The 26,037-nt window shown below is 40.8% G+C and overlaps 1 protein-coding gene across 1 annotated transcript in view; it reads right to left on the bottom strand.

Annotated features, from left to right (window-relative positions):
• Positions 1-559: 559 nt before the first annotated feature.
• The window catches only part of MED12L (mediator complex subunit 12L), a 297,559-nt gene continuing 272,081 nt past the window's right edge, over positions 560-26,037 (bottom strand). Inside the window, exons 35-41 of the mRNA XM_046642173.1 lie at positions 23,980-24,342; positions 22,001-22,157; positions 19,905-20,122; positions 8,177-8,266; positions 6,325-6,554; positions 4,629-4,785; positions 560-739 (exon numbers count right to left, since the gene is read on the bottom strand). Of these exons, the coding sequence (XP_046498129.1) occupies positions 560-739; positions 4,629-4,785; positions 6,325-6,554; positions 8,177-8,266; positions 19,905-20,122; positions 22,001-22,157; positions 23,980-24,342 (1,395 nt within the window). The remainder of the gene's footprint in view (positions 740-4,628; positions 4,786-6,324; positions 6,555-8,176; positions 8,267-19,904; positions 20,123-22,000; positions 22,158-23,979; positions 24,343-26,037) is intronic.

The following is a 26,037-nucleotide window of genomic DNA, read 5'->3' as shown; positions in this document are numbered from 1 at the left end:
TTTTTAGAACACATTTAAGTAAATAGAAAGAGAGGCAATTTAAAAAAACTATAGTAAGTGAAAAATAAAGCCGGGATATGGCCCCTGCGAAAGGAAAGCCTGTTGTCCATTACCCAGGCTTAGAAAACGCCGATTGACGCCAAGCATATGACCGTTCAACGCCAGAGCGGGGAACTGTACAACTACGAATTACGCGAAGATTCTTGTAGCAAATGCTAACAGGCTGAAATCGGTGTTTTTTTTACATCAGTGAAAACTCTCATGGTTTCTTTGAGATTATAGTAAAAATTCAGAGTAAAGTTAGATCATCTTCTAAACATATATATATATATATATATATATAGTAAATTATCATTTTAACATTGTTTAGAAAAAAACTTGGTGTCTGAATATAAGTATTTTAGTCCATGGAAAAGTCTGAAAAAAACATGAACAGGAAAAATGGTATAGAAATTACCGAACCTCAAATATTTATACGTTTCTATGAAAACAAATAGGCTGAATACAACACCACAATCCTACTCTGATAAAGTTATAGGGAAAAACCCCTAGGGCACCTTTAGGCTATTTCAATTTTTAACAATCTTATGGGACATGAAAGCTGCAACCCGCCTTTAAAGAGAACGCCCATGTTTGATTCCAAAACCCCAGGCCTTACCAAGGGCTGCTGGGGCTGCATGGCCTGGAGACTGAGGGTCTGACTCTGTGGGGGCTGTGGGGGCTGCTGGGGCTGCTGCATCTAGAAAGAAAGAAGAGGATTATACAGGTCAGCGCAGGGGTTAATATCATGCCCATCTCCTCCCCCCACGTACCTTTTCTCTAATTATTTTGCTGCAACAAAAATAATATACATCTGCCTCCTCCACCTTTGCCTTGCCAAACACTGTGCATCTTTCAAGGGCAAGACTGAAATCTTCTCCTCCAGGGAGCCTTCCCAGCCCCGCCGACCTTGAGGCTCTCCTCCACAGGTAGCCACGGTGCTCACTGTCCACACCGCCCTACATCCTTCGCACTTACTGTTTCAACTCCTTCCATGTCATTTGCTCTCCCACATTTTATGCTACCTTATACCACCAGGTTAGACAAGGGCTGCTCAGTATTTATCTTCTCTTTCCTATGACATCTGCGTGAACTCTTGAAGGTTAGATTTTTTTTTAAAGGAAGATGAAAATGAAGATGGAGGAGGAAGAGGAGAGAGGAGTTGTTCTTGAAGAACTCTTGAGATTAGAATTTTTTTTTAAAGGAAGATGTAGATGTGGGAAGTTCTCCTATAAATTACCAGAATAAAATCATAAATTGTGTCTGTGACATAGATGGCTCAGATCATAGCTCTTGGAAAATATTTCCAAGTCACAGAAGAAACACAGACTAGACATACACCAGGTGGGACAGAGAGGAAAATATTAATAGGTCGTTTGTTTCAATGACCTTTAAAGTGTCCTCCACCCAAAACCTTCTTCTTGGTGTTGGTGCCAGATTACTTTTCATTCTTTGCATTTTCCAACTTGGTTTGCATACTATCTCCCAATTTATTTATCTTCTTTAGGGCAAGGTAATAAATAGCTATTGCTGGATGGCATTTCTCACTAAGTGACACTGCTCCTGGGTATGTAATCCTAGCCCAGGGCTGGACAGGGTCACTCCCAACATGAATGATGGTGGTTGCATTGTGGACCCAACTCCCCATTTGGCACACTGTGAACTCTTCCAAGGAAAAACAACCCAATTTCATAATGTTTTACTTTTCATAATTATTAATTTCATAATGTGGGGGATTGGAATTGGCCACCCCAAAATGTGTCTCTTTGGCATGAGGATTATTTTGGGCTGGTTACTTTTATTTTTTAATTTATTCTTATTTTTTTTATTTTTTGAGGAAGATTAGCCCTGAGCTAACATCTGCCATTAATCCTCCTCTTTTTGCTGAGGAAGACTGGCCCTGAGCTAACATCCGTGCTCGTCTTCCTCTACTTTACATGTGGGATGCCTGCCAAAGCATGGCTTGACAAGTGGTGAATAGGTCTGCACCTGGGATCCAAAGTGGTGAGAACCCCGGGCCACTGCAGTGGAACGTGTGAACTTAATCACTGTGCCACCGGGTGGACCCCTAATTACTTTTAAAAACTGCAGCCAGGAAAGAAACTCTGAAAAGTAGAATCTACTTACCCTTTGTTAAGAGACATTTATATTTGTAAGGGAAATCGCCGTCTGTAAGGGTGTCTCCCTCTCTGTACCAGGAAGAAGGGGGGATGACCTTATCTCTAGAGACTCTTAATCAATTCGGAAGGCAAGGACTTAAATCTTCATAATCACCTTACTCTTGTTTACTGTCCTTGTCTGGTGATCTCCCATAACTGACTCCCCCACCCCAACATCCTCCTCTGCCTTTAAGCTGAAGATGGTATTTAAGATGAGACCTTCTGCCATTTTGGCAAGTTGCTCAGTTTTCCTGAGTGTCTCCCGTGTACACATGTTATAAAGCTTTGTTTGATTTTCTCCTGTTATTCTGTCTCGTGTCAATTTAATTCATAGCCTGGCCAGAAGGATCTAGAGTGGTAGAGGAAATGCTTCCTCCCTGCAATAATTATTAATTTGTTCCTTTATGGGTGAGGTCAGTCACCAAAAAAGGAATAAGTGTAATTCTCATGCAGAAGTAAATCACTTTTCTTTATCTCCAATTCTTTCACTGGTAATGAAAAAATTACCAGAAGGATACATTATGTTAATTGGGATAAAAAGTACTTATTAACTAATAGAGAAAGCTTTCAAAACTTGCAGCCTTAAAAAACACCAGTGTAAGACAGGAAGTGGTAAATAAACAATGTAATAACTTTCCTCAGTGATTTGGAAATGAAAAATTTTAAAACAGAAGGAACTAAAAACTTTAAATATCAATCCTAAAAAGTTTTGAAACATATCCTCACAATGTGGAAAAAAGTTATTTTGACTTAAGAATATCACTATTGAGTATTAATAGTCATATTAATGGTAATATTAACAGTATTATTACCAAATGGGGGCTTTACTTGCACTTTCACATTTAATTCTCACTACACATTTAAGACATAGGCACTATAATTATTTCCATTTTACTTTTGATGATCCAAGGGGTTTTTCCTATGTTGGAGATATCGTCTATACTGACAAGAGACATATTGAGGTATATGGGGTAACTATTCAAGTTCAAAACTGATTTGGCTTGAGCTAGAAAGCCTGACTTACGGCCCATCAAACAGACATTATACATCTGCTTATCCATTAAAGTAAGGAATGGACTCTCTTAAGATAAAAATGAAGACTTCCGCTGCTACGCCCTATTGGTAATGCCTGGATTCGTCCCTTTCCTGGCATCACAGTCATGCTGACCTGCTAACTTGCAACTGAATACCTCTTTGAAAACGTATCCTGGGTGTGTTTAATGTATCTTCTTTGTTCTAAAAAGATATAAGACTGTACTGAAACGCATGCTTCTCCAGAACACCTACTAAGGCCTTCCCGGGTTATAATCCTCACTCTGGCTCATAATAAACTCAACCTAATTTTGATTTATAGGCCGGTTATGGATTATTTGCATCGACAATACAATGAGTGGGACTGGACATCAGGAGCCCACACTCCCTGCAAACCAGTTAAGGTTTGTTACCAATTTTGTGATACAACTTTTTTACATTTTAACAGGTAAAAATTGGGATGCAACTAATGGCATCTTACAAGTAATGGCACCTTATAATTGTGAAGCCCAGCTCCAGAGGATCTGTACAGCTCTGTCCGTCCCCTGGGGCACTGCCAACAGGAATGTTTTGGATCACAATGAATCAAACCTCAAATCCACTGGAGCTTTGGTTCACATTCTCAGGGAAGATAGTTTTTCTTCCCTCTTCCAGCGTCAAAGCTGAGACACGCAAGTTGCTTTGCTGTCCTTTTCTGCATGACAGGTTTGTTTCTCATTGACCTCACCCAAGAGAATAAACCAGCTCTACTAGACTCTCCATTTTTGTACTGTTTTTTTTTTCCTTCTTAGTAACACATAAAATGACAGTGCATCTCAAGTTGGATTGCTGATAAGATTAGAGTCCCCTGTCCAGACTCATCAGACAATCTCCAATCCAACAACAGGACAAGCTTGACAGCAATGGAGATAAACGGAACAGGTGAACACAATAGCCTATATTTCCTAAACGAGGAAGTTAGAAGCAAGAATGTGTCAAGGGGAGGAACGCTTTATCTAGGAGACTGAAATATTTATATCCAGTAATTGAAGGATAGCTCTGTGGATTCTAACACAGCCAAGAGGAAATATCCCTTTGAAATATCCTACTTTTTTGGACTTCAGACCCCTCTAGGAATCTGATGAAAGCTCTAGACAGCTCAATTTTATTTAAAAAAAAAAACATAAGAAATTTTGTAAAAGAGGAAGGATGCTCTGCAAGATGCACTCCCTGCCCATGACCTGGTAGATGCTAGGTCAGAGGAAGACCTTTGCCAACTTGGAGCTAAATTGCACCAATCTAGCTCCTAGTGTCAAATACACAGGGCTCCTTAGAACTTAGCAATAAAATGAAGTGCCCATCATTTCCTGGGACTGCTGAGGACTCATCATGCATTGCCCTCACCTCCCAGCCCCGTACCTGGAGGAGCCTCTGCTGCTGCCGGACCTGCGGCTGTCTGGGTCTCATCGGGTCCTGAGGCAGGGGCACGGAGGGCAGGCTTGGGTGTGTGGAAGTCAACACCGCGTCGATTCCTCCGCCCACCAGTGGGCTCTGCTGAAGCGACTGATGGTTCAGTCTGGACCAAGAAGAACACAGCTTGTTTTCAGGCCCAGGCACACTGTCAGACCTTTAATAGAGGCTGGTGGTTAAGAAAATCTGGATTCCTGGGGATGGATGGACCACTTGAAAAGGACAGCAAGTGTGCCTACCACTGAAGGTAAAAATACAATCACGTACCAATTACTGTTTAAAAATTTTTAATAATAAGTGACATCAACTGAGCATTTCCTCTGGAGCAGGCACCGTGGTAAGAGTCCGAAATGCGTTATTTCATTTACTCCCCGTAGTGGCCCTGTGAGGGAAGTGGTTTTGTTCTCCCCACTTTAAAATGGGAAAACAGAGAGCTAAAGAAGTAACTTCGCAAAGATGCTCAGATAGCAATGGCACGGCAGGATTTAAATCCAGAGGGTGGGGCTCTAAAGTTTGTACGCAATAGGCTATGCTTCCACTTATTAGAAAAATAATAAATATCATGAGCGTTTTCCAAATTTATTTTCCCAAATACCATCAACCTCGCCCACTTTCCAAATGGTGATAACTTGGAGCGGACGCACAGCCACTGATGACAACACGTGGAGTTAGGCTGCTGTCTGAGAGACCACAAAATTTCGCATGAAACAATTTTCCTAGATCAACGCTGTCCAATAGGACTTTCTATGATGACTGGAACGTTCTACATCTGTGCTGTCCAATAAAACAGCCACTGGCCACCAGGACCAGCTTCATAATTTTTGGGTCTCAGTGCAAAACAAAATTGCAGGGCTTCCTGGTCAAAAGTTAAGAAGAATTTTAAGAGGGTGACAGTGGGACATTAAATCAAGCTCGAGACCCTCTTACACACAGTGGCCTGTGCGCCTGCATAGGTTGCACATCTTCTAAGCTGGCCCTGCTGGCTACACGTGGCTACTGAACACTTGAAATGTGACTAGCATGACCAAGGAACTAAATTCCTAATTGAACTTTAATTAGTCTAAATTTAAATAACCACACGTGGCTGGCGGTTACTATAATGGGCAGTGTAGTCCTCCACCACGTCTAAGGGATCTGATTAAAGCAAGAACCAAAAAGGCTTTCATGATCCTGTTTTGCCAACCCTCCCTGAAGTGAAAAACACAGAAGTTAAGGTGTAACAAAACTTATGGGCACCACGCACAACGAGTATTGCAACCACAGACTTCGTGGCTCTGATCTACATAGTTCTAGTAAGGCACTGCTAACAAGAATCAACGTTTTTTTATCTTAGATATTTTTAGCCAAAAAGCTTTTTCAAAAGAGGACAAAAAAAAGAACATAGTGGTGTCATCTAAAAATACTGCAGCCACACTATGGAAGACGTGAATCAAGCTACAGGGGCCTTGAATGAAATGCACCAGGCAGAGCACTGCTTACCCTCAGTCTCTATCTGGACGCTCCTAAAAGTGAGATGGCACCATGCAAGTTACATGCAAGTACACAAGCTCATAAAAACAACATAAAGCGTCACGCCCTAGAGAAGCATAACAAAGACAAGAACGTGAGTGTCTGTTACTGCAATCCTTATTTCCACATGTATCACCTCTGAGAGCCAGTCAAGGGCTGCAGGTAGGGCGACGCCTGCTGCTGGACATAGCCGCTGGGCTGCTGCTGCATCTGCCTGAGTCTTTCCATGAGCGCCGGGTTGGAATGTGCGGCTGGATAAGTTCTGGAGTTATAGGTCGGGGACAGGACCACAGTGCCAGCCTGCTGCTGTGGGGTCTGCTGCAAAGGCATCTGGGTTCCATACATCGTGTAGCCCTGGGGCATGGTCTGTAGGCAGACATAAGGAGTGAAGTCAACATTTCCATGTACCACTGGCTTTCCCATTGTTAACATAAATGGGGCAAAGACAAACCCAGGAGAAGCCTCCTAAAATTCACTGTTCTCAAAGGCTCCTATGACTCCAAATATGAGAAGGACTGCTATGGAGGCAGAGAGGCTAGCTGGAAAGCTATAGAATGAACCAGTTGTATAATGATTTGCCAGAAAATGCAATTTAAAAAAAATGAATCCTCATTTGGTTAAGAGGTTAGTTTTAAGATGAGGTGCTTATTTTGAGGCAAGGAAGGGCATGTTTCTGTATAGAAAGAAACAGGCAAACATCCATATCTTTAGTGCACAGATGACATCAATGTTCAACAGATCCCAAGCATCATTAATGTCATTTCCAAAATGAGTCAGAACAGCTACCATGCTCAATGTAAATTAAAATAATGGATTTATGTCCTGATATGTGACAACACCTCCTCAAATCTGAGAAGTGTGCCTGTAGTAACTAACCAGTTAGCAAAAAACCCCCAATTAATACCTTAGCCAGAGAGCAAGGGTGTGATTTGTGACTATTCAACACCCTCTAGTCTTGGTTCGACCACAGCCCATTTCAGCACTCTACCAATATCCTGAATACTTAGTTTTCTATTCAATGTTAACATATGAGTGCCTGTTTTTCTAAATCCTGACACTTAACGTAAAAGAAAAACCTGAGGTTCTGCTGGATCACCATCTACAATTTACAGAACAGAATGCTGATTAAAGCAGAAGGTGACAGCTCTTCAGATCCTCCAAGCACCACGTGTCAAGGTCGTTGAACGGCTCTGAGTTGGCAGACAGTAACGTGCAGTGAACCCCCAGCAGCAGCAGGAATGAACACAGACTGCAGGGCTCAGTGCCTATGGAGGCCATCTCGGCTCTCCTCTTACGGTGGACACAGTGGGGACGGCCACCCCCAGGCTCCTCATTGTGAGAGGGATAGAGTAAAAGTATATGGAGGAAGAGATAACAGAATTGTCTGAAAAAATAGCTCCAGATGTGCATTATATTAAGGCAAGCCCATCATTTGTTGAGCAGCTACCGCGTATCTGGTGCCATGCTAGTTTCATAGGTTGTCTTAAATCCTCATTTTACAGAGAAGGAAACCAAGATTCAGAGGACCTTGCACAATGTCACATAGCTGGTAAGTTGTCAGGAATTGTGCAAGGTCTGATTCCAAGGCCAATTATCATCTTATTCCACCACGACTCCTCTTGGAAGCTATCTTTGAAGACGATAAACTGACTCATGACTTACATCATGGTACATTATAACATAAAACACTCAGAGACGGTTAAGCATTTCAATATCTACCATCATCAGTAACAGAGAGGTTTGAATTTATTTATGTTTTTAATTCAGGAAGTTCCCAAAATGTTTTCTGCTCTTTAAATTAATCAGTCCAGTGACTTGTTCGACAATCACCTGTAATGCTCATTTGAAATGTCTATTGTAACCTGCAAGCAGAAGACGTAACTAAGTTCTAGACCCCCAAGGGAATTGATATCCTACTTACTTGGTTTCTCACTTCAAATAAAGAGCGTTAAAACCCCCCAGTGGCATCTACAAAGCAAACATGGTACCTGTGCTTGCTGCAGCCCTGGGTACTGGGGGAGCTGAGGGGAAGGCCGCGCCTGTGCAGCAAAGAGAGCAGCCTGGTCCCCCGGCTGGCCCTGGAAAACAAAGTGGAGGCGCACTCTTGATCATTACAGCAAGGGCTTGACTTGGCCCCTGGCTAAAACCCCAACAACCCATGACGCCAAATCTTATTATGTGAGTACAGAACTTGCAGATTTCCAACCTGCATTAAATACGATTTCTCATCCATTTCCTATGTGTGAAGAGACTGTTGAACTTACCATTTATTCCCAAGAAGACTACAGGTGTCCCCAACAATAACAGATATAAACACAAGCCAAATAACCAACGGTCTGCTCATCAGAGAGGCTCTGAGACAGCTTTCTGGTACTCTCCAGGACACAAATGCCTCTAGAGGGGAAGGCCTGAGTCTCTAAGCGTGAAATCTGAAGCCACAGGGTTGTACCATCCTCTGCCCAAAAAGGAAGAGCACAGGTGGTACCTACCAGTGGCACATACAAATTTCATGATTTTTTAACAAAGCTTCTTCATAGTGACCTAAAAATTGTCTAAATAGCCAAGTATTCAAGGGATGAACTTGGTACCTCCTATAACTCTAACGATCAATTAGAATACAATTTTAAAAATTTATAGTAAGTTAATAGCAAATGTAATTCCAACCAACTAGAATATAAAATATAACCAATTAACATCTGTTCACTAGTCTTATTTAATATATGTCTTGGCCTTCAGAAGATAAACACATTCATCAGAGCGGCTGTGTGCTTTTTGTTTTGGTGGCAGAAGCTCTTCCACAGAAGCTTGAAGTAATAATCATAAAAAGAGGCCTTGCCTCCGATCATCTCTAGGTTTTTTCGAGACTTACTAATTATAAAGAATGGGGCTTATACTGGGATATTTTACTACTGTTTTATATAAAAGATGTCCTCATTTTTACAAGGTGCTAAATTATAGTAGAGAAAACCATTTTAATGTGCTTTGAAAGTAGTGTAGATATTTCTAGCACAGAGAAAGGGATAAACATTTAGCATAAGAGGGAGAACACTAACAATTATTAGGCATCTCATAGGCTGAGGATCAGGCTTCTTGTTCTTCCTCCCATTTCCTCACAGAAATGCTGCAGGGAGAAGCGTCATCGCCATTTTCTTCAGACAGGAAAAGCCAGGCTCAAAGAGCTGATGCAGCTTAGCAAGCTCGCCCATAGAGACCTGGCTGAGCCAGTATCTGAACTCAGGCGAGTCTGCTCCAAAGCCCAGTGCTCTTTCCATGATGCCCAGGTGTCTCCATATGTGATATTAAGGATGAAAACACAGAAATCCTCATCTGGTGTCTATTCTTCGGGGACAAAGCCTCTTAAACTCATCCCAATAAGAAACTAAAAGGAGAATCTCTGTTAAGACTTGTTAATGAGATACTGAAACCAAATGTACCTATCAGACAGTGAAGTCCTTTCTCTGATCCCCATATCACTGAGGGCATGTGAGGAACTCCAGCCTCTGCTAAGGTGACTATCCACCCATTCATGGACCAGACACAAATTTGTCAGAGCATCTACGATGGGCTCTGTGTACAACAGCTTCAACAAAAATCTAACTTTCCAGAACAGGGTGCCATGAAGACACTCTCAACCTTTAGCTGATTAACCTAAGAGCGATTATATCTCTATTTGCTTGAGTCTAAGACAAAGAGCCCACTCTATCGATGAGAACCCATGTCACGGCAGTGTGGCCATCTGGAGCCTATGACTGTCCCCGCTAGAGTAGCCGAATGGCTTCTGATCTTCCAACACTGTGGCAAGGAGTCATTAAGTCATTGAGATCTTTAAGGGCCACTCTTCGAACCAATGCTCCCCGACAGCATCGGATGAGGCCTTTCTCAAACACGGATATGCTCCTTTGTGGGGACAAATATACCATCATTTTTACAGAAAGGAAAAAGATGAATGTTTATATGTGAGTTAGAATCTCAAGATCCATAAACAGTCCACAATCTCCATGCCGTTCTGGCTGGGAGGGAAACAAGACGTGATCTGTATGTGACGGCTGCATGCAGATGCACAAATCAGATCTTTTCTAACTCGTTGCTCTTCCTTTGCTTATTGACAAACCTCATGCAACAAACTATGACATACATGTCGGGGAACCCAGAATACTAATAAGGTAAATAGCTGAGCTCCTGGGCAACGCTCTTTTCCTGGCAAATGACAGATGAGATCATGGAGGCTTAAATGAATTAAAAACTATTCTACATTTAAAAAGCACAAAGTTAACAATCAAGGAAAAACACTAACTTCCAAAGAAGCAAGGAGAAAAGGAAAAAAACTTTGAAATCCACTTTTTTACCCTCTAAAATTCATGTATTCTCAGTCAACCATTTTTTGTCTAAAGGTAAACTATTTATCTGTGAACACATGTTCCCTCCCACCACCCAAATCACTCCTTAAGCACAGTAGCTAACAATTCAGCTACGCGATACCTTCCTGAGAAAATCAAACACCCCAACTGGGCTACACGCAGCAAGTGCTCTCCCACAGCTTTATCACCGCATGTGGCCTCAATGAAAAATACCCGTCTCTCCCGCAAAACGGAAATGGCCTCCCACTTTTCTTTGCTGTTCCCAGAATAATGCTAGGAACACGTTATTTCAATTTGTAGAAACTGTTCAATCCATTGTGTAAAGAATGAAAACTAAGAAAAGTTCTGTGGCAACTTGAAAGATTTTACAAATGCTAAACAAGGCCATAATGTGGGAATAAGTCAGGAAACTAAAGATCGGTATTTAGGAAAAGTTTTTTAATGGTGGTGGGGATGGTTTTGCTGCATTAAATCAAAAGGGTCTATATAATGTATCATCCCAACTGGGACAGGCCAGGACAACAGGGGCAAAGTGGGACCATGCCTGGCAAATTGGGACATATGGTCACCTTAGCTATAAATAATCCATTTATCTGTTACTTATTGAAGACCTTCTAAGTCTTATTTATTTTTAACCAGTTCCCAGCATGGTATCTGGCATACAGCAAGTGCTCAATAAATATCTGTGAAGAAAATCTAAGATTTAGTTTATCTGTTAATCAAGAGTTCCAGAGATAAATTAGGATTTCTATTTCAGCACAAATTAGTTTACCAACTGCTTTTCAATTGCCCCGTATGTTTTAGCAACATCTTTTGTTGTGAACACTTAATTTTAATTTAATTTTTACATCCATCATTCGAATGATTTCTTCTTTCTGCTTGCATTAATATCTGGGGAGCAGCTAAATTTCCTCTGATTGCTTTATTCTGCTTCACTGAAACAGAGGCAGCATTAACTTCCTATTTTTATGGGTGCAAAGGATAGTTCAGGAGGCTGGTTTCTGATGGAATATTTGTGTCTAGTCAGGTGCCATTTGATTTTGTGCACATCACTGGGAGAGAAAATTAAGACATGTTGGTGCCCCGGCTCTAGCTCCCATGGATGAGGTACCCAATGTACACATGCTAAGGGAACAAGGCACAGTTAGCTGGGATATTCTGATAATTACAGAGACCCGTTGCCACATGGCTACCTGAGGTCAGTGCCTACACATGGTCGCTCTAGTTTGTTTTTACGTAGTTTGCTTCGGGCTTGCCTCTGTGTAAGAAAAATAGATTCATTATATTTTCTAAAATGTCCACTTTCTAAAAACGTCTAAAAAAAGCTGTGCCGTTCAATACTGACTCACCTTCCTGGCCCTTCTAAGAACAATTCTCTCTCTCATTGCTTTCTTTTTAATTAGACAAGAGAAGTATCTGAACTCAAAGACATGTTGACTCAAAGGCCTTTTGCTAATTTGAAATTAAGGCATCCAGTACGTTCAAAATTTTCAATAAATCATCCTCAAATATAATTTTCTTTCTTCTGGGTCTTGTTATCTTCATTAGCAATCACTCCCTCAGTCAACTGAGCAAATGTGAAGACCTCTTTCTAAAGGAGAACTGGATAGACAGAACTCCAGTTAGCAGACAGTCAGCATTATCATCAGCGGCCCTTCAGGATCAGGAATTTTCTAGCCACTCAATTTACTAGTAGTGATTTTTTCAAATCTCTATTTAGTAACTTTTCAATAGTGTGTAAGGGTCACAAGCAGAAAGACGGGTTGTACCTGAAAAACCACAGTGACTCTCTTTCTGAAAATGCTGATTTAGAAATAATAAAAGTCACCCAATGAAAACCAGCAGGTAATGTTTTATGAGTCACTTAGCAAAAGGGTTTTGTTTGTGACTACCAGTTGGAAGGTACTGAGTAATGGCACCCAAGGCTAAAACAAACACATAGTGTAAACCAGAAGTTATGGCCATCACATCATACTGGTGTATTCTGATTGCAGACAACAGACGCAGAGAAAATTCTATAATTATAAGAGGTTCTGTTGACCAGTTACGCTTGATTCCTTTATAAAGCTTTCACATCAAATATAACTTGGCTGAAAATTAATTAACAGTAATATTAACTGCTGGAACAAACTGATTCATTCTAAAATAAACAAACCTCATACAATAAGGAACCTTTACAATATATTCTATTAACACACCCATAAATGATGAATATAATGATTGGTTGAGTATACACATTCATTAAATTCCTAATATCGGAGAATACTAAAGGAAAATAAGAATGGTGAAAAGGACAGCAAAGATATATATACACATTTCCATTAGTTTGAATGAATAGCAAAATCACAGAACCTTTTGATTTTAAATAGCTGACAAAATATTTTGTCTATTTTTCTAAAAAAAAGTAAAATCAATGATTGATGCAGATAGTTTTCTATCTGAATTACATTATCATCTGAACAATAAATGCCCTGTAGCAAACATAAGCTATCTCTGAAATACTTTTGAATTTGATAAAGTTTAATTCAAGTTTTTAAATAAATAAAAAGCTCACCTGCTTTCTGTATAACACGAAGTGTCAAGAAAAATAGATTCTTTTCAGCAAAGTCTCCAAACTTTTCTTTGCCGAAATAACTATTAAAGAAATTGCCTATATAACAAGTATTTAAAGAACCTAAATATTTTCAAAGCTTGAATACGCAGTTAAGGATATTTTCACCAATATATAGAAAATGTTACCCAATAAATTGGCAGTGAAACGAGTTGACTTACATTCACATCTGAGATGTGTGCTCTTTTTTATTCTAATGCTTCTTGGGTTTATGTTGTCTACCTGATACAGAAACCTACAAGTAATTTAATGCAAAACATGCATTCTTAGCTAGCCCAGGCAAAGCAGTAGAGGTGATGTCTTATGACATGCATGCACAAGACCTATGCTCAAAAAAACATCTCCTCCATACCGGAAAGAAAATAGAGATGACGCGTTCTGTTGAGAATTTAGGAATAGCCAGTGAGTGGGATGTGATGAGAAGGGGATGTTTCATAATCACAGTTGTCATTATCTTGCACTGGCCAATGAGTCAGCATGCCATGCGTTCCTTTACTAATGATGTGAGCTATCACAGAGAGAAGCAAGAGCTTAGGAGTAGATGGGTTCAAAACTGGGAAGGGGATGAAGCTGCATGAACTGGTCTATGCTCCCCAGCCCAGGCCATGAACGTCCACTGATTTCTATACCATACACATGTATGATGAAAACCATGAGGCAATCAAAGGGGAAAACTTTCAGAAATAAATTCCATTAAATCGAACATGGTCAACGCATTCATGATTCTGTGTTACAGTCTCAGACATAAACCAAGTGAAGACGGTGAAATGAAGACTGCAATTATTCCCAGCTAAAGAAGAATAGCCCGCTTCTCATTTTGATGTTCAAAGAGTAATGCTATAAAAGTTTACTTAAAAAAAAAAGAAAGAAAGAAAGAAAGAAAAAGGAATGACAGCAGGGGTGTTACCATTATGTTGTCAAAGTCTTCCAGAAGGGAGACAGCAGAGTTACAGAAGTCCTACAGAAAGGGGACAGCAAGAAAACGGCAGACAATACAGATAAGATTTTTTAGCCTAATGATGTGTGTAGCCAAAATACATATGAAACAGTTCATTTTAAAACAATGTTTCAGGGAGTCAAGACTTAAAAACCCAGGTCCTACAGAGGGTTTGTTAATTTATATGCCCAACGATTATCACCATAGGCTGGCACACTGATAAGTAATATGGTAATATTCATGTAACAGAATAGCACAACCTGGAGGTTACGTGGTGACATAAAAGAAATGGGGGGCTGTGAGACACAGATACTTCCTGCAGCTAAGGGATGGTGGCACCCCAGTGTGAGCAATGGGGCACCAGAGTCCTTCTTGCCTAGAGCCAGTGGGAGAGCTCAGGACATCTGGGTCACATTAAATCAACAAGACATTAAATGAACAAGTCAGTAGGTCACATATAGTTGGAGGATGTAATTAGATAGCTCCATTCCCAGTAAATGCAAATCAGAATAGAGCACTGGGTTAATCATACATTCAGTCAACCAAAACAGACAACAAACATTTATGGAGCGACCAGTGTTTACACACTAACAGGGAATCTGATTTAGAAAAAGGGAACTAAATGCTTGAGAAAAATCCCTATTTCTCAGGCAGATGATTTCCTTGTTTAGTCATTTTTATAAGTGGATTCTAAAAGTGACATTTTGTCTGAGATATTTGAATTTTTCTGCTCACCGAGTTTTAGAGATAGAGATGAGGCAAAGGATTGTCAATCCTAACAGAAAAGGTATTTTACTATAGTAAGGACTAGAAATTACAGGGGAATTTCCCAAGCAAATAACGTCTATTCTCACCGTTTTTGATGTAGATACATAACTCATTGCATCGGTACATTTGCCTTTAGGTCCAACAACCACCTTTGTAGAGTGGCCCCACCTCACCCCTCTACCCCACCCTTCTCCTCAAAAAAACCAAGCTGTGTGCATTATAGTTGCCTAATCATAATTTCAGCAAATGAAATGAGCACTTTCCTCATTGTTCAAATAAACAGAGAAATACTAGATATTAATAAGCACAGCACTCACTTCCCTGGACATGTTTCCATCCAAGGAAGAAAATGATCAGGTTTAGGACGTATCTGCTAGTTCAGTGGTTTCTGTCCTCCCAGGTTCATTTTTGTCACTGAGATGTATATAAATTATCCTCTCTCAAGAAGTACGTTAAATATAACTGTCAAAACCCAAGAGTTGTTTCAACAAGACTACTTTGCCTACTTTAGCAACTATGAATCAAATTATTGAAATATGCACAAATTATACAACCAGGAAAATCACAGAAGGGAAAAGTTGAATAGTCAGTAAAGTTATAAAAGATGGCTGAACTCACAGATAATCAGAAATGCAAATTAAAAAATCCTATACAATATAACATTTCACCTGTTCTGAACGAGAAAATTAAGGTCTGAAGATATTACAGGTTCGGTGAGGATGTGGAAAAAGGAAAACACTCATTGATATATTATATGCTCCACTTTGGAAATCAAATCAGCATTTCCACTTCCAAGTACCTACCCTAAAACCCCCCACATGTGCAGAAGAAACGTACAAAAATGTTTCCTGTAGCATTGTTAACGATAAGACAAAATTGGAAATGACTTAAATGACCACCAACAGGAGAATGGATAAATGTTAATATTCAAAATGAAACTGCATCCAACCAGGACAAATAAATGAATAAAACTACATGTAACAAAGTAGATAATTCAAAATTAGTCAAAATAAAAAAGCTGCAAAATAATACAATAATACATGTGTGAGACTATTACATAAAGTTTCAAATCTGAAAGGAACACTATGTGATGTTCATGTCAAGAGATGCAAAAATATGTAGTAAAAGTATAAAAACATTCATAAGAAAGCTAAACACTAAACTCATGATAGCGATGCTCCCTTTATAGGAAAGGAGGGAAATGAGAGGAGACAAGGAGCCTCATTCATATCTGTAATCTTTTATTTTTTTAAAAAAATGTTCTAGAGCAAATATGGCAGAATATTATTATTTAATAAAGCTGGGAGTTAAGTACATTAGCGTTTGCTATATTACTTTCTACTCGTCTGTATGTTTGAAATACACTGTTAAAGAGCGAGTAGGAGGGTGAGAGCAAAGAAGGAAACACATATGCCAAGGTGATGCCATATCCATAGGGTAGGGCATCCATTCCCAGACAAAAGGTTGGGTGCTCAACTTAAGTGGGCTTCAGGGATCCAAGAGGCATGTCTGCAGGAAGTTTCAGATCACTTTTGCCAGGGAGCTAACAACCTTGGGAGGCTCTGACTCAGTCACTGTCCTTTCTTAAAGTCGCCCAATTCCTTCATTTGGACACACAACGATGGTACCTGCTCCATGGTTGATAACCAAACGTTCTTACAGGTAACCATTAGCCATAACCAGGCACATCATTTCTGCTCTCTGTCAGCAATCTTCCTCTTGAACGTCATGAAAATCCTTACGATTCATTCTTTGTAGCCTACAATAAATTGCTTTCTTCCAAATGTCTCAATTTAAGCTAAACATATCCTTCATCTATCTTTAGGCTCTTAAACTGTCTGGCATTGCTTATTACAAAGAACACAAAAAGATTTTGTGCATTCAAAGGGAAAAATCAGGATCAAGTGAGACCATAAATCAAGGCATAAAATTAAGTCCTTTTCCTGTGTCAGAACTTAAGATTACCCCAAAGCCCCTTCCCTAGAAGACTGATGTGGTGGGGGTGGGGAAGGAAGTTCCTTCTGTCAGACAAAAACACTGGAGATAAGAAAAGGGGGACTGAAACACAATTTAAGCAGCATTTTGCATTATTATAACCAATACTCTATATTTTGTGATAGTTCTCACAGGATATGTGGAACATAAAATACAGTGCTATTTTTAACACTGAAATTAGAATCAGCCACTCTATAGTTTATAACATACAATTTAGAAAGTAAAAACATATGGCTTTCTAAAAACCAAATCGGCTATTAGGAAAACTCAAAGACGTTCTTTTTCATTGGTCTCTTCTACTGGTGGCCACTGAGCACCAATCTTCTTAGGGACAATTAATGTCATTATACAAGTAAAGCATTGGATGTGCTTTTATTCTCTTTTAGTCTTTAACATATTTAAGAAAATAAAGATCATTTTTATGGGACAGGGATTTCCTCTGAAATAATACAACCATAAAATGATACTAAAAAAACAGTAAGTATAGCAGCTAACATTTTTTGAGCACTTACTATGAGCCAGCCACTGTTCTACGGTCTGTTACATGTATTATATCATTAATTTCACAAGAACCTATAAAGCAAGTGTTGCCTTAGATCCATTTCATAGAAGAGGCTCTGAGGCACAGAAAGGTATGGCAGCAATCACTATACTGAGTCCCATCTAAACAAGGGACATTGAGTAAGGGACGGAGAGCGATCATTTACTTTCTTGGATGAAGACTGTAACAAAGCAGAAGGAAAACGAGTTTCCTTGTCAAAATATCTTTAGGCATGTCGATACACACTAAAGCTGTAAGAAAATACACTTGATTATAATAACAATCATTACATCAAATAATTTGATTAAAAACATCTAACAATATCCATGGTATTTAGCACCTGTTCTCTAGACACTATACCAATGTCTCAATACATTTAAGGAAATACAATATAAGATGGTCCATAACCGACTGAAGCTTTTCCCCAATGCTAGGAACCACTTAGGTCAGCCCTGGAGGGCTAGTGGTTAAGATTTGGCGCTCTCACCACTGCAGCCCGGGTTCAGGGACCCACACCACCTGACTGCCGGATGTCCTACTGTGGAGGCTGCGTGTTGCTGTGATGCTGAAAGCTATGCCACCGATATTCCAAATACCAGCAGGGTCACCCATGGTGGACAGGTTTCAGCAGAGCTCCCAGATTAAGACTAGGAAGAAGGACCTGGCCACCCACTTATGAAAAAATTGGTCGTGAAAACGCTGTGAAGAGCAGCGGATCACTGTCTGATACAGTGCCGGAAGGAGAGAGGACGGCACAGAAAGACCGGGCAGGCTGCCCTCTGCTGTCCACAGGTCACAAGGAGTCAGAATCCACTTGATGGCACTAACAACAACAAGGAACCATTTGGAGCAATTCAAAACTGAACTTAGCAGTAACAGTTTGAAAGTGAGCTATTAATAAGGCAAATTACACCTTCTGATAAAGAGGTAGATATGAAACAGCAATCTTATCGGAAGGTAGATTTTACTTAGGTTTAAACTACTTTTAAAGGGAGCTAAATTTACCCTAGTGGGATGGTTACTCAGCTTCTAGAAAATTTTTTATTTATCTTGACAAGGATTCGGAACAGCGGTCTAACTATTTTTGTCCATCCCCAAGAAGAGCTAAAATTCCACTGAGGTTTTAAATGGCTCCAAATATGCTGCTTGTTTAAGTAACGTCAATGCTTTTTAAAAATTTTAATCGAATCCTCATCATTTCTCTTTAAAAAGCAACTTAGGCCCATCTTACCTGACACCCAAGGACTCTGAGAAAGGGCTAGAGGTCAGGAAGAAACAGGTAGGTAGTGACTGCTGTGTGCATTCTCATGCAGCTCAACCAGCCTCCTTTCTCCCATCCTTCTCATAATACAGGTGAAAAAAAGCATCATTTTTAAGAACATATAACTATGCTCCCACCACAACCCCCCCAAATGATTAAGTGGACTAAATGCAGAAGTACCATAAGTTACACACTGGAGATATGCCTAGAAAGTGATCCAAAATACAAAGAATGTGGTTCAAAGCATTCCAATTTGTTCTACTTTGAAAGTTTTTGGTTTTTCTTAGAGCAGGATGCACTGGTAGGTGGACTACTTCCCTTGAGGATCAGAAGAGAACCTCACTCACTGGTTGTGCTGGGATCTAGGATAACTAACACACGGAAAGTGCTGAGAAGTGTTCTGGCAAATAGTAAGTGCTCCATGAGTGTGAGCCGCTATTACTATTATCATCATCAACATCATCAAAAGAGTGCGATCTTTTTAGAAAAACTGGAAAATACATAAAGTATATAGAAATTAGAAAAAGAAGTTACAATCTCACCTCCCTCTTTTTATTTTAATGTATTTGTATAGACTCATGGGTTTCAGTATCTATACCAAGTTTTGTGTGATTCCACCATTTTGTTAAACAATCACATCATCTAAAAGTCAAAGAAAATTGGGTTACAGGGCATAAACATTTATACATCAAGAATTAAATTGAAGGTATCCATACACTGACTGTTATTTGTAATGTACCCACTGTCTGCTATAGACCTTATCAAGTACACACTAAAAACAATCTGTGCAGGGCACTGTAGGAGAAACCCTAAGAAACCCCAGGGCTTTGGAGACACAACCTCAGAGAAATAAATCTAGTAATAACACAGGACAGTAGAGCTAACAGGAGTGCAGAATATGGTGGTAACTGTAAGAGGGATGAGTGCTCAGAGAACGTGACTTCAAGGATAAAGGCCTGCGCCCTCTAAGTGACTGGAAAGTCATTAGCTTTACTTTCTGCTTTAAGGCATACTTCTAATGAGCCTAAGACATTTCGAGTTATTGTTTGATCAATGATAATAGTAAAATACAACAGAGGAAAAGTATTCATAAACCTGTATAAGAGAGAGAGAGAGAGCCCTGCACTCAGCCGAGAACACAGGGAAATGCATGCAGGAAGAACATCCCACAATCCTCCCGACACTCATCCCCAGCCACAGGAAGTGATGGAGCGCAGAGGACTCCATGGCTGGATCTGGACGAACCTGTTGGAAGGGTCGCGTCTGGGCTTGCCTGAGGAGCCGCTGCTGCTGCTGCTGCTGCTGCTGCAGAAGCTTCATCTGTATCAACTGCTGCTGCGAGGTGATGGCGTGGAGGGAGGGCGGCTGCATCATGGCGCCCGAGCGCCGCTGGAGCATGTTCGACAGAGCCTGCTTGGTGTTCGTTGGGACAAAGGAGCCTGCGGGGTCCAGTCGGGAGCCACCTACAAAAGCGACCAGCAGGAAGGGGTTTCTACGCTCATTAATGCAACAGGTCTTCCTTATGTTATCAAAATGCAGAAACCTCAATTTCTAAGCCTCACTTCATGAAGCAAAATGGAAAATAGGGCACTGCCCCCCCACCCCTATACAAATATGAAGGATCTGTTAAGAACTGGATAATTCCCAAAGGACGGAGAGGGTGACGTAGGAGGGAAGTATTACATCTGAGTGACTTTCATGGAGGGCCCCTTGCAGTTGGTAACAGGCAACACCTAAAACACAGAGTCGTCGGCATAACTTTGGAATCAGGTGGACTTCACATTATGCAAGGCCCTCAGGAACATACTGCTTGCATAAAATGTGTTGCCACCATGGTGTATTTTACCAAGTGTCCTAAGCCAGGCATAGAAACTCTGGTCATTTTAAACAGATTTGGAGATCGTGATATTTAAGCTGCTTTACCATGGCAAAATGAAAATGCCTATTTTGTAGTAGAGAGGCATGAAAATACTTTAAAAACCTGAAATGCTAGGAAACTTCAAACACAATTATTCTAAAGACAAAATACATCTTATTTGAAGGCTAGAAATTAAATAAGAAACGTTGATTTTAGTGATACTTAAGAAACCAAAGGAAATCCTTAACAAATTTACATGTATAATTTGTCAAATGCCTTTAAGAGTTAGGGAAAAAAAAATTTCAGCTTTTGCTGCCTTCAAAGTAGATGCTGATCCGTCATTCTGCAGATAGCCCGTACAGTCATGTGTCACTGAACAGCAGGGATGCGTTCTGAGAAATTCATCGTTAGGTAATTTTGTCATTGTGCCAACATCATAGAGTGCACTTACACCAACCCAGATGGTATAGCCTACCACACACCTAGGCTATCTGGTACTAATCTCATGGGACCACCATCGTTTATGTGATCCATTATTGACCAAAGTGTCATTAAGTGGCACATGAGTGCATTAGCATTTCCATCTTACAGATGATCAAGCTGAGGCACGGAGAAATGAAGACTTGGCTGAGATTACAGAGTAAGAGAGTGGTAGAGCCAGACTTGACCCAGGAGTCTCACTCCCAGAGCAGCTTCTTAACCACTAATTTAATTTAGAGGACAAAATCTGAACTCCTCCCTGCTGTAAGCCACGAATCAAATATTTTCTTCCCCAGACCTCAAAATGTCATACTCAACTTACAGTAAAAATCAGAAAATAACAGAATACAATAAGTAAAAACATTATGTTATAACGGCACATCCTAACAAAATGCTGAGATCTCAAATAACCTCTTTCGCTAAAACAGGAAAACTTTCATTTAGAAAGAAAATTAAATTCTTTCTAATTAAGAGATTTTTTAATTTAGAAAATCTTCATTTCAGGTATAAAATCTACTTGAATTTGAATCAAAGCAATACTAAAATCAGGAACCTTTACTATGGATGTGGTGGTTTTCCTTGTCAATATTTCTGAAGTCTTCCATGGTAAAAACAATTCAAAATTCATAACAAAAAATAGTAAGAGACACTGTGCAATACTGTCTAATCTTTTAAAATGCTGACAAAAATTATAACTGTTAAAAATGTATACAAATTTCACAGCATAAAACTGTGATCAAGTTTACATCTTATAGCTTAGATTTTAATCAGTGGCTAATCTCCTTCTAACATTGGATGAAAACTCCAAAATCAGCACATAAACTCATAAATGAAACCTTATTTTAGAAGAAAAACCATTTCGAAAGGAGAGAATTACAGAAATGTCAGCCGAGCACTCACTTCTTGAAATTTCCAAGTTTTGTGGAGATTTCAGGTGAAAAGCAAAAAGAACCCCAACCTACTTCTCACCTCCGAGTGACCTGATGCTGCTCTCTTCACATACCTGGAGTAAGAGATTGGTTCTGAAGGAAAAAGCCGGGTTGCTGGGGCTGCCCCATGAGGTTGTAGCCCCACAGGGCGGACTGTGGATGGTGCATCATCTGGGAGGAAACGTGTGAGTAATTAGGAGGCGCCCTGTACATGCTGCTCTGTGGATACTCCTTCAACATAAAGTTAAAAGAAACAGTTACTTGACGCCACACGCCACACACATACTCAATGCAAAGGCTGCCTATCGCGTGATTTGACATAGCTCCTACCCCAGTGGACAAGGCTATTTTCATAAAAGGGAAGACGGAAGACAAGAGCGTCAACACATTCTCTGCAAAACACTGGTTTAAGTGAAAATTTTCCTTGACTTAAAAAGTTCTTGGCTACAGTGGGGGGAGAGATGGAAAAGGGTCTTTTCTGAACTCTATTTCTAAAATACTAAGAGTGCATTTAGAATACCACTATCCACCACCACCCACAGCTGGAAGAGCATCCTCAGTGGCTAAGTCTCCTGATCATCTCATCTTAGAAGGCCTTCCTGAAACCTTGGGTCGGGATAGAAATCATGCCAGAGAGGCCCACGATACCTCAGAACCAGTCCCTGGCCCAGACAGTATCTGAGTTCTGATTTTCCAGCCAGCACTCTATAGAGTAGACTCCTCCCTCATCTCCTGTCCCCTCCTCCCCGACCCCCCCACCCCCCGCCAGGGTTCCCTCTTCCTCACAGCACCTCAAAGTCTCTAAGGATCACACCTGAATGTCTCCCCTGCCCCACGACCCCTTTCTCTAGTCTAGCCCTAAAGGCAGAAGGACAAATGCAAGCTCGGTTCCCTGAAGCACCTCCCATTGGGAGGAGGCGGCTTCAGGAGGAGCACCTCCCATTGGGAGGAGGCGGCTTCAGGAGGAGCACGAAAGGAATGGATATGAGGAGACTCACTTGGGGACGGAGATGAGCTTTAAGGCTTTTCCATCTAAAAAGAACAGAAACCCATCCATGTGGACTGACAGGTGAGGAGACCCCCGATTTCAGGGAGGAGCACTGTGGACCTTACTGAGCGCCCCCTTCAAAACAAAGGAAGATTGGCAGGAAGACCACAGGAGAAGAGGGCCCTGGGGTTCAAGAGCCATCCAAAAGTGACGGCAGTCACTTCCACAATAAGAGTCATCACCGAGCTATCAACTAGGAAAAGGTCTGTTTTCATTTTGACACAGGTGAACAATAACAGTAATCAGACACGATGTCCGAGTACCAAATTGTGAATCTTTCTTCTACTGTGCAACAATAACATCCTTGAATTTTACAGATAAAGGGTCTCAAATTTTCTCATTCTCTAAGTGTATAAAATTATTTCTAAATTACCATCTCACAGCTTTCTGTTGTTTTTAAGAAAAAGCTGCTACAGGTGGGGTCAACTAATAGGTAAATGAGAAGTGAAACTATTTTAAATTATGTTTATCTTTTCTAAAGTTTGAAAATATGGTAAAGAAGTAGAATATACAGGAGACTAAAATGGAGCAGTAAAATATGAAATCTCTGAAACATCTTATCAGAGATACTGGATGAGCTTTATCTAGGGAAAAGCAAATAGAGTTTTTTATGTTAATTTATGCCCAAAATACAATAAATATTTTAGACACGCCTATAATAAAAATAGGTAAGAGGATGAGATTTTATAGGTCTAAAAAAGCCCAGGTTTCAAATTTGAGAAATTATGAGGCACTGATATATTAAGTAAATATTATACACAAGGGAAGCCTGAAATTAAGCAAAGTTATGAGAAGTAGAGGAGGAAAAATGAAGGCTATACTCCTGTCGCCTGTGACAAGCCGCTGTTCCCGCCCATTCTCTTGACTGCCGCAGAGCCGTGTCAGGATAACTGGCACAGAAAGCCTTCTACAGCTCTGAGCTCTGTTCCCAGGGGTACAACCTGGGCCCGAGCAGACCTCCTACCAGAGGCCAGCGAGCCAAGGTCTTTCTGCTCCCCTACGTACGTCAGCTCTGGAGCTGGACTTGGTCTTGCGCTTCCTTCCCTTGGTTTTCTTCTCTTCGTCTGCCGTGGTCTTCCCCTGATCCGACAGCTCGGCCGATTTCCTCTCCGGTTCCTGAGAGACGGGAGACGAGGGCTCCTCCTCCTCCTCCTCGGGGGGCAGGGGCAGCGGCTCGAGGTAGTAGCTGCGCGGCTTGGGCGTGGGGTGAGTGTGATACAAAAGGAGGTGGTGCTGCTCCTCATACTTGATCACCTTTCGGTCCACTCGGACCGTCCCGAACCAGGCCCAGGACAGGGGCGCGGGGTTCTTCTGGCCCTCGAGCAAGTCCCACGGGGACACCTTCTGCTTCGTGGAGACCTGGAGGCCCTGTGGCGAAATAACGCCCTGTGACCACACGTTCAGGTCTTTTCCTGATTCAGACACGGACTCAGAGCACATTCTGGCTGGGGTGGGCCCTACAGAACCCCAGACCCACAGGCTACCCGGTCAGTCAGGGTCACACCCTAGGTCAATGGGGAGCAGCGGCCTGGATTCACAGCTTTCAGTTCAGTCTACCACGCGACACTCTGGTCAGGCTGTAAGCCCAGACATTCCAGTATCTTGTACCGTAAAATGGCATTTTTTCATTTATTTTTTTTTTTAGCCAAAAAAACTTCTAAAAAACACTGCAAAGTTGATCTTGCTGTGTACCAAATTATAATCAATTATAAAAGCTTTGGAATCTATTTACAGTTTTTAAGATAAAACAAAACTTAAGAGTCAAGTTACATTTAGCCTCTAAATGGGCTCAAATTAAGTTCAACCCAAACAAGTCCGGACTCGATTCAGTACGGCACCTTCCTGTACTTACTAAGCCAGCCTCTGAATAGTTAAGTAATGTTATTACAGAATTAACTTGTACCGACAGGAGCAAATAAATCCTTCAATTCAAGTTTCTCTCTACTGAGTTTAGAAGAAGGAATGCTATTCTGTTTCTGAAAATGAAAGTTTTTCTATTTTTAACATTAGTTAGTGATGTCCCTTGGTACTTTCCAAGGCACATCAATTTGAAAGTACTTTTCTTCAAAATGACTCCAAAACTAATGACTCAGGGCTTCCATAAGAGAGGAGCTCCTCCTGTTCTCACCGACACAGACTCTTCCACACTCAAGGCTCAGTCACCACCTGCATGTTGACTGGGTCCTAATATCTGCCTTGAGAGTAGACCTCTTTCCTGGGTGCCAGGACCACACACCCAAATGGCTTCTAGATGTCTCACCACTAGAGAGCCCACCGGTACTGCAAACTCAACGTGCCCCTGACTCTAGCTTTTTCTGTCTCCACACCATACTGGCAGAAGTACTCGGGTACTCTGAATTACTGCAGCATTGCGTTTCTCCTACAAGCCCAGTTCTTTCACGTCTTTGCATAACCTCTTCTCTTTACCTGGAACACACTCACCCTACCTCTGGGCCACCTCTCAATCCTTCAAAAGGATTCAAGTGTTAGTTTTCTAGGGACACTTCTCTGCCCCCTGACCACCTACGCCTCATTGGAGTGTGATGGCTCCTTCTTAGGGTCCCTAACACTCGGGACCACAACACAGATCTCACCATGTGGTAACTGTCTATCTTCTTCCACTTAGGCTAGGAGCCCTGTCTCTCACCTCCGCGATTTTGGAAATCTGTGGTTGCCCAATGTTCACTGAAAGACTAACTGATCGCTCTTCTCATATTTTAGAGAACCTTGTTTAATATCTTATATAAATCAAGTGTTTATTAAATATTTAGCTGATAAGAAAATAAAGTACCATCACTTTCAAAATCTTTTTTATTCAAAAGAGCTTACCACATGAAACCTTTTATCAACAAATACTTTCTTATCTAAACATATTCTGTTTCTAATTCTGAAGTAAAATCAGACTAGTCTTTGCTATTTTTCTTTTTTTTTTACACTAAGCTCTTACTTAGCTTTCCCTTGGTGGACTTCAGAAATTCACTAAAATTCAGGTACAGTTTTAAATGAAAATCTTCAAAGATCTGACATATTTATATGATAATGCCAAGGACCATTGCATTTAAA

The sequence above is a fragment of the Equus quagga genome, chromosome 1, assembly GCF_021613505.1.
Source record: "Equus quagga isolate Etosha38 chromosome 1, UCLA_HA_Equagga_1.0, whole genome shotgun sequence".
Lineage (NCBI taxonomy): Eukaryota > Metazoa > Chordata > Mammalia > Perissodactyla > Equidae > Equus > Equus quagga.
This window is presented reverse-complemented; position numbering and strand designations above follow the sequence as displayed.